Raw genomic sequence first — 17,110 nt, forward strand, 5'->3', positions numbered from 1 at the left:
CATAACTGTGATAAGCAAGGACGTTCAAGCTTTTTTATAAGGGGGCGGGGGGGGTTAGGATCAAGAATTAAAATTGGGGGGGGGGACTACTATTTACCCCTCCCCCCACTTGTCCATCCTAGAAGAAAAGTTTTAAGAAGCGTTTTTATTCAGGAAATGTGTTACAATTCAAGTACAAGGCATTGTTTCTAGGTTTTTTTCCCCATGAAACTAATAAAACTTAAAAACTTCATTTAAAACCATGTTTAAGAACAGATGATATTGAAAAATTATATTTGAAGGAAAATTTTAATTGTGTGAAAAAAAAACCTTAAGCAGAAAAGTTTGATGTTCCCGCACAGGTTTGCCGCCATTCCCGCCCGCGGCCCCACAGCTGTCCGACTCTCCAATTTTGTTGCAACGACATATTTCATCACCGCTTACGTCATCGCCTGTCACCAAATACTTTTACATTTTTGCGGCAAAAAGAAAAACTGGAATTGATCTTATCATTTGATTTCTAATTTTACTATCCGCAGAGAGGTGTCTACAATACGATGAGATAAATGAGTAGGTAATGGTATTCTTTTGGGAGAAATATTTCTTCCTAAAAAAGATCTTCGCGTATCTAAAATGTAATAAGAAATATTCAAGGGGGGGGGGGGGAGAGTTTTGACACATTTGCGTAAACCTGGCCCCTAGGCTTTATCTTTGGACTGAGAGGATAGGTTATAAGAGATAAAATCATTCTTATATGATGAATTTCACGAAGTTTTAAGATTTTTTGGATAGACCTCCAGGTTCCAGAGCTGCAGGCCTCCAGGTGGTCTCTGTACAGGTAAAAATGAAGCTCCGGAACCTGGAGGACGGAGGTCTATCCAAAAAAATTAAAACTTCGAGAAATTCATCAAATAAGAATAATTTATCTCTAATAAGCTATCCTCTCAGTCCAAAGATAAAGCCTAGGTGCCAGGTTTACGCAAATGTGTCAAAACTCCCCCCCCCCCTTATGTATTAAGCTACCAAAATGAGTTTAAAATATTTAAGTATTGGTCCCTGGCGTGGTGGCGGTGCCCCCTCCCCCATACCCACCCTTGTCCGTCCCTTTCTTGGGGGAGTGCTTGAGACTTGACTTAAATGATCCCTTCCGAGGTAACTTGACTATCCAAGATGGAGGGATTATCACACCTGAAAGATAATACAATTAGTCAGGTAAAATGGATTTTTCTTGGAGAATAAATTGACTACCTAGTTATAAAGGTATTTGATGTAAAATCTAACAAATGAATAGATGGTCTAGTGAAAAAGCTTAATAGAAATCAGTAAATCAGGTTAAGTAAAATATTATTTAATTTAAGGTTACTTGAAAACATTAAAAAAACAAGTCTTTAGTCAGGGGTGTATTTTCTGCATGGGATCCACTGCTAAGGTGGGGGAAAACATGAAAAATATGTTGGGGGTGCAAAAAAAGTAAATTGTGCCATATTTGTAATGTATTTAATTAAACAAAGAAGAAAACTTGAAGAAACCTAATGCATTTAGGGAAGGAGAGGGCTACTTCATTTATTTTTTCAGTTTTTCCTCTCCTTGGGGGAAAGAAACAAGGAGGGGAAAAGGAATTACATATTTTTTAGCAGGGGAAAAAAATTAATCTTGTGCAGAATACACACCACTGCCTTTAGTACTATAAGTACTAGAATATTCTTGTGTTGCTTAATATCTCTAAATGTTTAATTACATACCTGAGTGAATTCCAAGATTACAAACTGGATTTCTAACAATTAATGATTTGCAAGTGTCTAAATATCCATAATTATCAGCCAACAGTTAACATACCGACATTTATTGGAAAACCTACCATTCCCATACATGCCATATCTACCCCACCGTATGAATAGTTTATTAAGGGAAAAAGGAGTAGGACAATGGATGATAAAAAATGCTGTTTTGGTAATTGAAAAGTATTTTGAGAATTTTGAAAGGTGATACATTGTATAAGAGGGGGGGGGGGGGGGGGAGTTTTGTCACATTTACGTAAACAGTGAGTATAGGTTTTATCTTTGGACTGAGAGGACGGGTTATTAGGAATAAAATCATTCTTATATGATAAATTTTCCTAAGTTTTAAGATTTTTTGGATAGGCCTCTAGGTTAAGGAGCTGCAGGCCTTCAGGTTTAGGAGCTTCAGGCCACCAGTTGCTCTAGACCAGTAAAAATCAAAACCAAAATTTTATTAAATTTTTTTTTATATTTTATATACCTAACAAAATATGCATATTTTTAAATGTTATTTACATATTTGAAGAAAAAAGATGCATATTTTGTTTAATAAGTTGACCTCTATCTCTTCAATAAAAATATTTATTTTATATTTACCGGTCCAGAGACCACCTCGAGGCCTGTAGCTCCTGAACCTGAAGGCCTATCCAAAAAATCTTAAAACTTAGGAACATTCATTATATAAGGATGATTTTTTCTTTTTTAACATTTCCTCTCAGTCCAAAGATAAAGCATATACTCACTGTTTACGCAAATGTGTCAAAACTTCCCCCCCTCTTGAATCCTAAACCAACCTTAACCCCCCTCCTCCCCTAATTTATAAGCTAGGCAATGGCAGTATAAGTTTGGGGGGAAGAATCATTTTCAGAACAGTGTCTCCCTTTTCTGAATTGAAAAGTATTTAAGAATTTTTGAAAGGTGATTCATTATCCAATTGAATTATAACCCAACCTTCAAGTTCTAACCCACCCCCTCCTCTGATTTAAAAGCTAATTATAAGCTAACCAATGGCAGAACGAGTATGAATTCTCTGTGATAATGACTGATAATTTCCTGAGTTATGTAGAGCAGTCTTACACCAGGAACAGTTGATGCCAACTATACTATTACCAAACTTCGGACCTGCGCGTATTGGCTCCTTTAGCTTCATATAATAAGTAGCGGATACGCCCATATAAGCCTTAGACAGCCATAAAGTGCGGAGGGGGGAGGGAGGGAGGGTGGAGTCGACCTCCTCCCCCACTTTCAATTGTAGTTTGAAAAAGAAAATTTTGAAAAATATATCTAAGGTTATCATTTTTTTCTAGGGATGATTTCTATTGGGAGGGTGGTGATACCCTCCCACAAACCTTCTCAGGACATATGAGAAGCTACCCTGTATAGGATAACCATAACGGTTCAGCGTTTAGCAAAATCCTTCAGGACAGACAAATATGCAGACAAACATTCTGACATTTTATTATAAGGATTTCTCTAATTTTTGCAGGGACAAGAGATAACTTAAGAAAATATTTTAATTAAAAGACTCAAGTTAGATTAAATAAGACTAGTTCCAGTGCCAGGAATTTAAAGGGATAAGATAATGGAAAAAAAATATGTATATCCCCAATGATAATACAAAAACTTGTCTCTTCTGTAGATTAAATCATTTTTCTATTAATACCTCCCCCCTGTCAAAAATTCAAAGACTAGGTATATTTTAGATTCTCTTTCAAAAGAAATGACACAGGGTAATTTTGAACAATACAATTATGACAATACGTGATATCTAATTTTTCATTTGGCTAAAAATTTAAATGAGATAGAGATAAAGCTACAAGGACACCAACGCCAACCTAGTTTTGACTGGAAGTTCTTGTGACAAAAGCTACATTTTCCCTTTAATTGTTTCCTAAAATAAAAAAAAAGGGTAGTTTCACGAAATGCATTTGAACTTAATTTAGTGAACCGCACATTTTTTGCTAGTTAATGGGTTAAAATATATTTATATGGCATATATTTGAAAGAATTTCAATTTTTTACCACGTAGTATTGAAATTATTAAGACTTGAAAATCGTCTTTTTGTGATATATGCAATTTAAAAAGACGATTTTCAAGTCTTGATATTTTAAAAACTATTTGGTAGAAAATTGAAATTCTTTCAATTATATGCCATATACATGCAGTTTAACCAATTAACCAGGAAAAAATATGCAGTTCACTAAATTAAATTCAAATGCATTTCGTGAAACTACCCCTTTAACAAAGCTTTTAGGTAGGTAATGATAAAGAATTTTGATTTTAATTATAAAAACGTCTTTAATAAATATAACAGTAACTTTCTAAATTTTGATGCACTTCCAAAATCTTAAACAGAATTTATATTCTCTTCTTTAGACTATATGTTTTATGCTGTTATTGCTACGCTTATTTTGGGACAAAATTGTCTTTGTTAAATAATTTCTCTACCTTGTGACCCAATGATGATGAACTTCTGATTCTTCTCTATATTTTCTAACACACTCCCTGCAAGAAAAACATTTTTATTACAGCACATTTGAAAGGCATAGCTAGAAACTTTTTATTTGTTAACATTATCATTCTAAAAAAAGTAGCACAGCGGTTGGTAAGTGGCTATGCACACTGACACATGTCATTGGTAAATAGTTTATAAAATATCGTGGTAACCAAAATCTTGAACACGTTATTTAATCGTTGACTTAAAAACTTTTGGAGTTTAAAATCAATCTTGACACAAAGACACTCTGTTACTTATATACAAGGATAATCAGATTTAGTTTATTGTTTTCATCAAAAAAATTGCTTTAATAATATACTTCCTTAAACTAAAACGTTATTAATGAATGGGAAAGCTCTATCTTCTTTAATTATAGATAATTATATACTTTAATCTAAAAAACAAGGTTGTGTTGATTTTAAGAGCGGTTTTTTAAAAAAGCTTTTAATATTATTGTTTCTTTAATTGGTAAATACACGTTCTCTCATTTATTGTATTAAAAATTTTGGTTACTTTCATTGAATTTGATTGGTTGGTTCCAAACTATTGTGTCAATACTTTAAACCAATATTTTAAAATTTAATTTTGTTTTTCATTTGGGGAGTTATTATATAATAATTTATCGTCCATTGTCTTATCCCTGAAGTATGAACGTGAAGAATACATACAAATTATATTGTTGAGTAGCTACGCTACTAATAAAAGATAATTAGTGCCACCTATATCTGTCTTGCCACTAATTAATCATGATTCCCCTATCTTATATTTATACATGGAAAACCACTTACTAGTTCTTATAATACAATAAACAATATATATTTTTATCCCTTTATATGTTATTTCTCTCTTTTCATGACAATAACCCTAACAAATATAATAGCATTTAAAAACATATGTTTATTATTCATATATATTCGTTTGTTTAGTATGATCTCAGGAATCGCTTATTAATTTTGGAAAATTTATACCTACTAGCGGCTTCGCCCCTAGCCTCTAGGGGCTTTGCCCAAAGGAGATCTTAAGCTTCAGACGGACGAACGGACGGACAGACATCATGCTACTTTGTATTATAGATTACTTGTTAGATTATTCTAACCTTTTCCAAAAAACAAAAAGAGTGAGATTTTAATAATTAATAAAAGTAGAGTTTAGCTTCTTTTGTATATATTCGTACTTGTTTTAATCTTAAGGTAAAGACAATGAACGATAAATTATTGTACATCCCGAATGTTTATCCACAAAATTAATTCTTCTGTAGGTAGATTACATTTATTGCTTGAAAAGGTTTGAAAGGTCCCCAAAGTTGTGAAGCCAACGAATAAGAAAACGTTATCATAAAACTTTGGGGACTAGTGTACTAAACAGCACAAAGTTCTCCCTGGTTTAAAAAATGTTTTCATTCTAACCTGAATGTTTGTTTACAAGGGAAGACACTGTTTAATGTTGACATACAACCTAAAAAATATATCATTAATATTTTTGAATAAAATCAGTTTTATCATTTAATGCTTTTTAGGAAAGCTAAAATAAATGAAATGCAAAAATACGCAAAATTTTATGTAGACAAACATATATGTCCTAGGATATTTTAGAAGATAGACACAGAACGATTAGAAATACATTTTCTTGAAAAATTTAACTGAACATCCTACAAAAAACGACTAAGATGTACAAAAGATGAACAAACATACATTTTATTACTTTGACAGACAGACACCCAGTTACTGCATAAAACGAAAGAAAATTAATCAGAAACATAAAGTTTTATACATTAAAAATTGCAGATTTTCGTATTCAAATTAGATACCTAGGAAAGTATGATAGAAAAAATCTGATTTGGAACAATTTAATCTTAAAACCCTAAAAACACAAAAACTAAATGTTTAAAAGGATCCAAATCTATACCTAGTCAGCTGTTGGGGTGTATATTCTGCATGGGTTCCTCTGCTAAAGGTGGGGGGGGGGGGGGATAAAAAATATATAAGATAGAGAGAAAAAAAAGAGAAAAATTAAACATGTAAGAAAAAACTCATAAAATATGGAGGGTAAAAAAATGAAAAGCACTAATATTTTTCTCTCTCCTAAGGGTAAAAAACTGGGGGGAGGGGGTAATAAATAATATTTTGCAGTCGGGGAAAAAAATGAATCTTTTGCAGAATATACAACTCTGGTCATCTGATAAATAAAAAATATAAAATTATCATTTAAAAATGTAATTACCTTGGTGACTGACTATTCTACAAGCTACACACTTGAATTTCATTCCAGAATGGAGGCAGTCCTGAAAATAAGATTAGTATTCTCATCAAATCCTATTATATAAAGTAGTAAGGTTTTTTGTCTGAAGTTCAAGATCTCAATAATTACGGAACAGATTGCGTTCTCTATTTTAGGTAGGCTTCACTTAGGTTTATGTGGTGGTTTTAGGCTATTACTTCAGGTTTAAGTCTTGGTTTCTTTTTAAGCGATTTATTCCCCTATTTTTCTCTTCGAGTACAGAGCCTCTAGATGCTAGGGGCGAAGCTGCTAGCAAAATACAAAGCAATATATTTTCTGTCTGACCGTATGTCTAAGGCATATCATTTATGAAATAACTAAACTGGTTTGGCTGAGCATTTCAGGGAAAATGTTAGGGATTATCTATTTTGGTAAATACCCCCACCTTAATGGGGGGAGGGTAAAATTTAAAAAAATTGGGTGTGCCAAATTCGTTTGGGGAAGGGTAATCACCCCTTTATCACCACCCCCCCCCCCCCCTTGGACGTACTTGAATTATAATACTTTAATTTTCTTTGATTACATTAATAAAACCATCAGACATACGATCATACTCTAGATAAAATAGAGTAGCATCACTGCTTTACTAAAAAGGATCTCACCTGTAGCAAGTAACACCTCTGTACATTAGAACTAGTTGGTACAAAAATATGGGCGGTGGGAGAGGCAGTTTCACTCCAATCTACTGTGCCTAAGAAATATTAGAACTAGTTGGTACAAAAATATGGGCGGTGGGAGAGGCAGTTTCACTCCAATCTACTGTGCCTAAGAAATATTAGAACTAGTTAAATATAAAAATATGGGTGGTAGGAGAGGCAGTTTCACTCCAATCTACTGTGCCTATGAAATATTAGAACTCATTGAATATAAAATATAGGCGATCCGTAACATCAACAGTAAGAGTAGGGGGAATACCTTATCCCATAAACAGGCGCATCTCATTACCACGAACAGTTAAGACTTGCAGACAGGGGTTGTGCAATCAAAGTGTTGGTTGTCTTTTGGGTAACCCAATCCTAATCATGCGAATAGACTATTACACAGCAACTCTAAAACAGAGTATATTTCAAGGGCTAGAATCCTGAGATGGAAAAAATCCAACCTAAATAAATTCTAAAGAAACCTCTGGAAATAACTAGACCTAGATGTCTACCTAGTTAGCTTACTATCTACCTAAATATTTTGCTATCTAAAAATCGTTGTGGATACCTAAAACAACTGGGGACCAAGGGTCTTCATCATTTGAATTTTCCATGACTGAAATACAACCATCACTCTCCCTTCTGACCCCGTACATCTCTGAAACAAATAATCAAATTAAAAAAATATAAGGTTATTTATTATCCTCTTAGAAATATTAAATATTTGTTCAATTTTCCACTCCTTAAAAAAAGGCAACTGCTAATGAATCCTTGCTGGTAATTTTTTTTCACATCCAGTCTGTATATCGACTGTCTACCAAAGGATCTCGCTATAGGCTGAACCGATATGGGTCTTCTTTTCAGTGTAGCTTCTCAGGGGTTCCACCCTTCCAAGGGAAATCGACCGTTTTTATTTTTAAAACTAAAACTGAAAGTGAAGGACCCCCCCCCCAAAAAAAAAAATCTAGAAGCCTCTAGGGGCTTAGCCGCTAGGTTCTGATATAAAGTTATACCTTCAGCCGTGGGCGAGGGAAGGTCAGTACTATCAATGCCTCTTTCCAACGGAACCATCTAAAAATAAATCATTGTATAACACTAGTTGTAAAAAAGGAACACTTTGTTTTAATCCTATTCACATAACAAGATGAATAAATGTGTTTGAATGCAGGAAGGAAGGTCACATTAGACTAAATTACAATGGTACCCAAAGTTTTATAACAAAGGTGTCTGATTTAATTAAATTTGATTGGTTAGGGTAAAAAAGGTAGTGTCCAAATAAAGTATATTACATAAGGGGTAATTTTGTTTATCATTATCATCTATTAGCTTATCTCTTTAGTAAAATACAATCATTGTGAAGGTAAAAATAAGAGCCTCAGTATGATTCCCCATTCTCTAAAAAAAATATGAATTGTTCATAAAACCTTCTTCTAAACAAATCTTAATCTAAGTTAAAAGCTAAAACAAAACTAGGATTGTCCTTTTCTTAATCTAAGTTAAAAGCTAAAACAAAGCGTGGATTGTCCTTTTAAATGACTGTTTTGTTGTTGTTTCTTTAAACCTTATGAATTTATTGTAGGATTAAGGTTTTGAGATAACATTATTCAAATACGGATGACAACGTCCGTATAAGCGAAGATAGAAATACCAGACGGACAGAGGACCATTGGCTAGCATAGAGTGACCAAACTTTGAATATTTATGAAATGAAATGCGTTGTCACTTAGATTAATTACGACAAATTCGATACAGACTTACTTACGTTTTTATATTCAATGACAATTATAAAGATACTAAACTTATTTGGTGTAAAATCATAATAGTTTCACTATTCTTTTAAAATTTAACATAGAGTGGGCTGTTTTTTACCCTTGTCCCCAAGGTTTCATAATAACGTTTTCTATTCGTTGGTTTACCTAACAACTTTAGAACTTTTATTGAATTTTAAATTTTTAATTGGTTCGTACATTAAGTGTCCAAACCTTTCAACCATTAATCTACCGAAGTGGTAATTTTGTGAATCATAATTTAGAGTGTACATCCATTTATCGACAATTGTATTATCCCTTTAGATACCTGGTGTCAACCCCTACAAGGGAAATGACTTCATTATGTGTGTATCTATCTACCTGTCCATCTGAAGCCGACTTCTTGAGCTTGTTGGTTGCAGAATGTGGTGGAGAGGATTGTTGGAACTGATCCTCCAGGGGGACCAGGGAGGATTGGCCGGGAGGGGCGGATAACATTGCGGCACGCCCAAACACCCCTTACTTTCCTCTAGAGTCTTGTATTCCTATAAAAAAAGATTTTTTAGCTCAATATAATACAATATATAAACTTATACCTATTTAGTCAATAAATATTTTCCCCGTATTTATTTGTAACCGATTACTATCCGGGGATTAGAACCAGTTCTTAGCCAAACGGAAAAATTATGTCTAGCATTGTATTATATCCAGTTTTCTACAAATATGAAAATGTACAATCACAAGAATAAAACCAATTTTTAAGCCCCGAAATGCCGATAATTGTTCATTTAATATCTGCGGAAAGCTGTTTATAATACGATGCGAGAAATAACTATTAACAGCAAATCTTTACCTACTGTATAAATAGGCGGTCAAAATTTAAGCGTTTCAATAATAAAAGTGCTGTCACTCGGTAAGTGTGAAAGTTCATTTGTCAGAAGTTCAATTTGTAGAGTTTCGCTTTATGGATGTTGTCGCCCATATTGTAGATAAAATATTTTACCTGTTGTTCATTCTGTTGACACAAAAGTGATAGATATCAAGCTATATACTTCAATTGTACCTATTATCATCTCCTAAATAAAAAGTAAATTTAGTTTTCTAATACCTTAACGCAGGAGCATAGCGCAGTTTCTCTATAATAAAAAGAATGTTTGTCACAATGTCAATCAAATTTATTTGGTAGGTAGTCAAAAAAAGTACTTAAATGTTTAAACTTTTGATAAACATATATTTACTTTTATTATATATAAGATCCGAGTAATAATTTTCAAACAAAAACAAATACCTACCAGCTTCCTTTTACAGTATTCTCTTTTTTTCCAAGTTTCTTGTGATGATGAATATTTTTCCGTGCAATTGTTGATGATTTTTTGTTGGTTTTTAAAAAGTGATGTTTTGGGTCTATTCTACATTATTCTAAGTTGTGTGCGATAGGTTTAATACAAAATTACAAAGTCTACCATTTTGTCTGGAAAAAAATAGGAAATCAAATATGTAGTGTATCCCATGTAAAAACGGCATGGATCTTAAGGGATAAGACAATGAACAACACATTGATGTACATTTTAAAAGGTGATCAACAAAACTACCCCTTCTGTAGGTTAAAATGATTGGTTAAAAATTTTGAAACAAAGAAATAAAAATCAATAAAAGTACCCAAAGTTTTGTAACCAACGAATACGTTACCAGTTACCGGTGTAATTTACAGTTCAAAGTCTTCTCGCTCCCAGCAAAAAGGCAAGTCTTCAAATTCTGCATATTATTAAAAACGCAACTGAAAACAATACTTTTTGTCTTACTAATATTTTTATTTGGATGAAAATTATATAGTGTAAGATAGATACGTGTGCAAGATGCAGATAGTATTGAATTAAATATCTAAACTAAAGTTAATTAAAAAAAAAATAAATCTGAATTGAAATTCCATATACGTGAAGACAAAAGATAACAACTCATATATTTATAAATATCTAAATATATTTTAAATTTCACAATTATTTGCCGAAGAAAAAACGTAAAAATGACGTGAATATTTACTAATTGATGTAAATATATTGTAAATTAAATATGTCATCATAAGATTACTAATAAGATAGGTAAATAATTATAATGTTTATGAAGGAAAAAACGAGTAGTTCGACAATTGGGTTTTTAAGATTGTAGAAATAATTTTTATGTCAAAAATATTCGAAATAATAGAATAATTATGTCAATCATATAAGAGGTATCTTTATATAAAATTTAATTTAAACGGTTTGAAAATTGTAGGTCAGTTGAAATAGTCTTATTTAATACTTCCACTAGAGACTTCGTCCTTGGCATCTAGGAGTTTTTATTTATGAGGGTATGCTTTTGAAGATTTATGAACATTTCTTGACAAGGAGGACATAATCGGACAAGCAGTTAGCAAGATAAGGGGGGGGGGGGGGAAGTTTTGACACATTTGCGTAAACAGGGAGTATAGGCTTTATCTTTGGACTGAGAGGATAGGTTATTAGGGATAAAATCATTCTTATATGATGAATTTTCCCAAGTTTTAAGATTTTTTGGATAGGCCTCCAGGTTCCGGAGCTCCAGGCCTCCAGGTCCTCTCTGTACAGGTAAAAATTAAAAAAATAATTTTTTTTTGAAGAGTTAGAAGTCAACCTATGAAACAAAATATGCATATTTTTGAATGTTATTCACATATTTGAAGAAAAAAACGCATATTTTGTTTCATAAGTTGACTTCTAACTCTTCAAAAAAAATTTTTTTTTTTCATTTTTACCTGTACAGAGAGGACCTGGAGGCCTGGAGCTCCGGAACCTGGAGGCCTATCCAAAAAATCTTAAAACTTGGGAAAATTCATCATATAAGAATGATTTTATCCCTAATAACCTATACTCTCAGTCCAAAGATAAAGCCTATACTCCCTGTTTACGCAAATGTGTCAAAACTTCCCCCCCCCCCTTAGGTTCTAACACACAGATAGACATACATATACATTATACATTGACTAATAGACATCCTATGATCCTATCTCTTTCTTTTATTAGATCATATATTCATGTACAATTATTTTTTAATTGACACGAAGAAAAACATTAATATATTTCAAAGAGCTTTCGTAGGAGTTATATTGTTTAGTAAACATAGACAGTCATAATTTTAAGTAGGGTTGACAATCCGCCCAATTTTTGGGTCAAATTCGGATTTTAACAAAATTTGGCCCCTAAAAAAGCGGATTAATCCGTGTATTGCGGACTCTTGTTTTATTGGCGGTTAGCGGATTTTCTGATTTTGGATTGCGGATTCTTGCAGTATTGTTTATTAAAGGTCTTTCTAAAAATAAAAAAATTCTAGCCAATACAGCGGTCATTTTTTAACCCTTAGGTACTTAACCTAACCTAACCTAAAATAAGCATGAAAAGTGAAAATAAAATATAAAAAACTTTGGATGCTACCCATCATTTTACTATCAGTTAACAAATAATAAAATCCTTTTTCGGTTTTGCCTGCCACATTTTAAATAATTTTTTTTAAGTGCTACAAAAGTCATAAAAATTAACAATCCAAATTCGCAATTTGAATTGCGGTTTCGGATTCTGGGTCTAAAAATAGTCACAAAAAACTGGACGAATTGCGGATTCGGATTGCCAAACCTAATTTTAAGCTTTCTAGGATGTTTCAGAATGTACAAACATGGTGATTTATTGAGTCTCTTACATTACCTAATCATGTTACCTTTAGAGTAGAGTGGCTGCACTCCGATTACCGTAATAAGGAGCCTCTATAATTAGCGAACAGAGATTACAAAAAAAATTATTTAACAAATATCCACATCTAAGGGTCTTTTATAAGTTTTATCTATTTCCTCATTTTTAAAATAATTTAAAGAGGGGGGGGGGGAGGGTTATAATATTTCAAGATTTTTAATTTTGAGACAATCATTTATATTATAAGTTTATCAAATACTAAAATTTTATAAACAAACATCTAATGAAAGAGTTATATATTAAACATTATAATACATTTAGAACATCTTATGATTATTATAAAAGGGAAGCTGCTCTAGAATTGAAACCAATCTTTAGTTAAATGATTTAAAAATAGTACTTTTATCATATAATTACAATTTATCTCATTCGTTGGTTAAAGTTACATTCAGAGTGAAGTCATTCATCAAATCTTGATTGGTTGGTTCAAATGCAACTGTCCAAACTTTTCAACCTAAGATTTTAATCAACAAAAGAGTATATTATTTCATCAACATATAAGATAAAAATTAATTTAACGCCCATTTTCTGTTTACTTAAGATCTAAGGTTTTTTTTATTATGGATGTTGTCTTGCAATAAAATTCTTTTGTTTTGACACAAAAAATATATTGTCACATTATTACCTAATAAGTATATATAACAAGTGTCTTAATTAATTTAATAATATACATATCAAGAGAGAGAACATGAAACACAGAGAGAGAGAGGGAGAGGAAACAACAAAACCATCAGAATATCACTTTTCACAGAACAAGAGAGAGGAGATTGTTGTGATCCCGAGAGAGTGAGAAGGAGGGAGAATTAGAGAGGGCGAGCGAGAGAGATAGAGAGAGAGAGAGCAAAGCGCTGACCTCAGAAGAATGCCGCGCTAACTTTTACAGAGATAGCAGAACAATATTATTGGACAAAAGTTTATTTATCTTTTCTCCCCCTACACTGTACATTACAAACTGGTAGAAATATGAATCTTTTCAGTATAAATTTTTTAAATTTCAATGTTTTTTTGATAGATAGGAATATGTATTTAATAAATAATTTTAAAATTTTATATACCTTTTTTGTCATATTTTTTTCAACCTTTTGATAATTAGGGAATAAATAGTGGTGTGAAAATTTTCCATCACTACTTACATAATACGGATATTAATGATAAGGTTTTTTGAAAGATAGGCATAATTTGACTTTTAATGTATTATTACTATTTTTAACGAATATGATAATTTAAATAAGTAAGAAAAATCAATATGTTACATTTTTACTGTAAACACAAAAAGTTACAAAGAAAATAAGCTTTATCAATTTAGTCAATGTGGATAACAACATCATGATCATATACATAAATAATTAACGAAGCCAAAAATATTAATAACGGATGGAGAAACGGACAAAGCAGATGTACTGTAATCCTGAAAAGAAAGAGACAGAGAATTTGTGATAATTAAATAGTTTTAAATCACGAAACCTTTCTAAAATAAGATAAATTTGTCTATTGTAGCATGTCTAACAGACTGACTGATTAAGTAAATATTTACTGGATGCTCTTTGGTAAGGTATATCTTCACCCAAAGGTTAGCAGACTTTCTTAATTATCAACTGAGAAAATCACATTTCCCCCTTAACATTAAAGACAGACGGAGAGACAAAGTGAATTATAGAGTTGCTTTGCCTCTAAAACTGGTGGCAATAAGCTGTAAAAAGGTAAACAATAATGATTATATTCAAGAAACTAGAGAAAACATCCAGACTGTATAGATGCAGTATTATTTTGATTTTTGATGACGAGCTGCCCAACATAAAGACATAACCTAATATAGAGTAGCTGCGTTACAGAAAAAAAGGCCAACATCACAAAATAAGCACGCACTGCACAGGAAATAGCTAGGTGTTAAATCTAAATCATTGATGTGGAATTATATTACAAAACTTTTTAACATTCCTTTTAGTGCATTTACTTTTTTTTCTCTCTCGGGATTAAAGATACTTTATGTAGAGGAAAGCTAATCTGAAGTTAGCAAAGTTAACATTTTTATGAATTTAAAGTAATGATTTCTGATAAAAATATTATTTGGTGCTGTTGAGCTCTGACTTTCGGCGCGCCGTTGGTTACTGAGAAATTAAGAGTCGTCTAAATAAAAGAATTTTAGCTAAAGACTAGCAAAGTTTTCAACCTTTAGTCGAATTGAAGATGTCAATTTTCAATTAAGCAGTTGCCGCTAGCCCTTGTTATGGACGGCCCAGTTAAGTGGGATAAATGGATTTACTAATACTTGTCTTTTATGTTGAGGAAAACTAAATAAACTTTTAGTCAATTTGATTATACCTTTCTTGATTTCTGTTCCTATTAAATGGCAAAGCTACTCTATATTTCACTTTGTCTGTCTGTCAGTCAGTCCGTAACGCTAATTGGGAAATGTTATTTTCTCTGTTCCTATTCAAGATAGACGGCTGATTTTTTGTAAAGATTTCCTGCACCAATGAGCTTCAATATGTAATATATATACTTTGTTCGTCGGTCTGTCAGTTATGCCACAAAATATAAATATTACAGAAATTAAAAATAAGTAAAAAAGATTTGTGATTAAAAGGTTTCATGATTTTTTCTCCAATATATTTCTTAAATTTAACATATTTTCTTTAAATCGGTTTTAATTTTATCTTTTTTTATTTTTCTCTTCTTATTATTTTATTCCTTTTTTTAAAAACTCTACATATCTTATCATTTATCAATTCATTTTATATTTCGGGTATAGTCCCTTTCGTAGCAACGCACCTTAAGGGGCGATTCTACGTATTTTTCACAGTAGCTTTTCTCCTATTTCTAGCCTCTGTGGGGGGCTCTACCCTGCGGGGCCACTTGCCTAATCCTGTGGGGCAATCACCTCTACCAATATAACCTAACCCAACCTAAAAAAAGCCATTCTAAAAATTCGACGAATCGCCCCTTAAGAGGCGTTGCCACGAAAGGGACTATTCCCTATATTTCTTTCTTTCTTCCCCCCATTTTTTTTCTCTGGCTATTATCAATCCCCAGTTCTATCTTTCTCCCTTTTCTCTTTATTTTCTTTCTATTTATTTATCTTTGTCTGCAAAGTGACCTGATATTAAGATTGAATGAAAAATTAAACTTTTAATCAATGTTGATAAATTGTAAACTTGTATTGCAAAGTCCATTATGTCACAGTCGTTCTATCTGTATTACAAAGTAGCTTGATGTCTCTCTGTCTGTCTGTCCGTCTGAACCGATTGGGCTCTACTGTTCAGTTTTTAAAGCTTTTTTCTGAGTTTAATTTTTCCAATGGGAAAATTTGATATGATCATTAAGAACGATTTTTTGATAGGAGGGGGACTTCCAATTATCTCTTCGGACAAGGTCTCTAGAAACTAGGGGCGGAACAACTAGTAAAATAAAATGAACAAGCAATTATTCTGTATAGCCTAAAATAACTATAAAACTCTTTAACAAAATTTAAACCCTACCTAACCTATCTAAAGATTAACATTTGGTTAGATAGTTTAATTCTTTTTTTAAGGCTCGGCAGCTGCCAAGATTTTGAGCTGTAGTACTGGAATTGTTTCTATTTGTATCTGCAATCTGATTCGGTTTAATTAACGGCAGTAACTGCCATTAGCCGCATTGGTTTGCGGCTAGGTTGGAGATACAAATCAACCGCAAAATATTGTAGATTCCTTAAAATATGGTTGGCAGCTATGTTTGTCGAGCCTTAATCGATTATCATCCCTGGATAATTAGGCAGAAGACTATAAACACAGCAATAATTTAGCCATTTCATGAATGTTATCCTTGTTTCACGTGAGTAAAATTGCTTGTGGTATGTCTTTTATATAATGTCTAATTAATCACCTTTCACATTCACAAATTTATACACAACGCATATATCCTCTTACATAAAGTAGTAAGGATTTTTTGTCCTAGCTTAAGATTTAGATAACTATTGAACCGATTGAGTTTACCATTTTATGGAAAATGCACATAGGTCCAAGAATGGTTTAAATCTATTTTTTTTTTAATTTTAGGTCTTAGGATGGATTTAGACTATTTCCACATCCTTTACCACTCAAATACAGAATCCTAGGTGATGGTGGCGCAGCCGATATTTCTAAATTAGACATTTTTATCTTCATTTATTTGAATGTTTTTATTCTCGAAACCTCTTGCTTAGAATTTACATAGAAACGTCCCCCTATTACGAATAGTCTTCTATTTATATCTTTTTTTAGGTCCGGAGATGGTTTTAGGCAATTTTACTTTTATCAATAAGTCTTGGTATGTTTTTTTCTGCCCTTCCATATCCATTTCAATATATAGCCCCTATATGTTGAGGGTTCGGCCGCTAGTATACCATAAAAACAGTTAAAGTTTTAAGACCCTTACTTAAATTTTAATCTAGGCATTATTAAACCACACTCA

General features: G+C 32.3%; 1 protein-coding gene across 6 annotated transcripts in view; it reads right to left on the reverse strand.

Moving 5' to 3' along the window:
• The window catches only part of LOC145326206 (eye-specific diacylglycerol kinase-like), a 36,194-nt gene extending 25,500 nt beyond the window's left edge, over window positions 1-10,694 (reverse strand). For 2 of the 6 annotated variants that reach the window (XR_013881793.1, XR_013881792.1), the window contains exons 1-14: window positions 10,215-10,694; window positions 9,925-9,999; window positions 9,303-9,466; window positions 8,187-8,244; window positions 7,742-7,831; window positions 7,135-7,223; window positions 6,476-6,536; window positions 5,662-5,710; window positions 4,207-4,263; window positions 3,593-3,648; window positions 2,811-2,879; window positions 1,722-1,778; window positions 1,035-1,167; window positions 310-430 (exon numbers count right to left, since the gene is read on the reverse strand). Coding sequence is in view for 4 of the 6 variants with exons in the window: in XM_080169373.1 (XP_080025499.1) it covers window positions 310-430; window positions 1,035-1,167; window positions 1,722-1,778; window positions 2,811-2,879; window positions 3,593-3,648; window positions 4,207-4,263; window positions 5,662-5,710; window positions 6,476-6,536; window positions 7,135-7,223; window positions 7,742-7,831; window positions 8,187-8,244; window positions 9,303-9,419 (957 nt within the window). In the remaining 2 variants the exon portion in view is untranslated. Of the gene's footprint in view, window positions 1-309; window positions 431-1,034; window positions 1,168-1,721; window positions 1,779-2,810; window positions 2,880-3,592; window positions 3,649-4,206; window positions 4,264-5,661; window positions 5,711-6,475; window positions 6,537-7,134; window positions 7,224-7,741; window positions 7,832-8,186; window positions 8,245-9,302; window positions 9,467-9,924; window positions 10,000-10,209 lie in introns of all 6 variants that reach the window. The other 4 variants (XM_080169373.1, XM_080169371.1, XM_080169372.1 and 1 more) reach the window with 4 other exon arrangements.
• Between the last annotated feature and the right edge of the window lie 6,416 nt (window positions 10,695-17,110).

Source organism: Acartia tonsa, chromosome 8, assembly GCF_053477335.1.
Source record: "Acartia tonsa isolate MP-2025a chromosome 8, ASM5347733v1, whole genome shotgun sequence".
NCBI lineage: Eukaryota > Metazoa > Arthropoda > Copepoda > Calanoida > Acartiidae > Acartia > Acartia tonsa.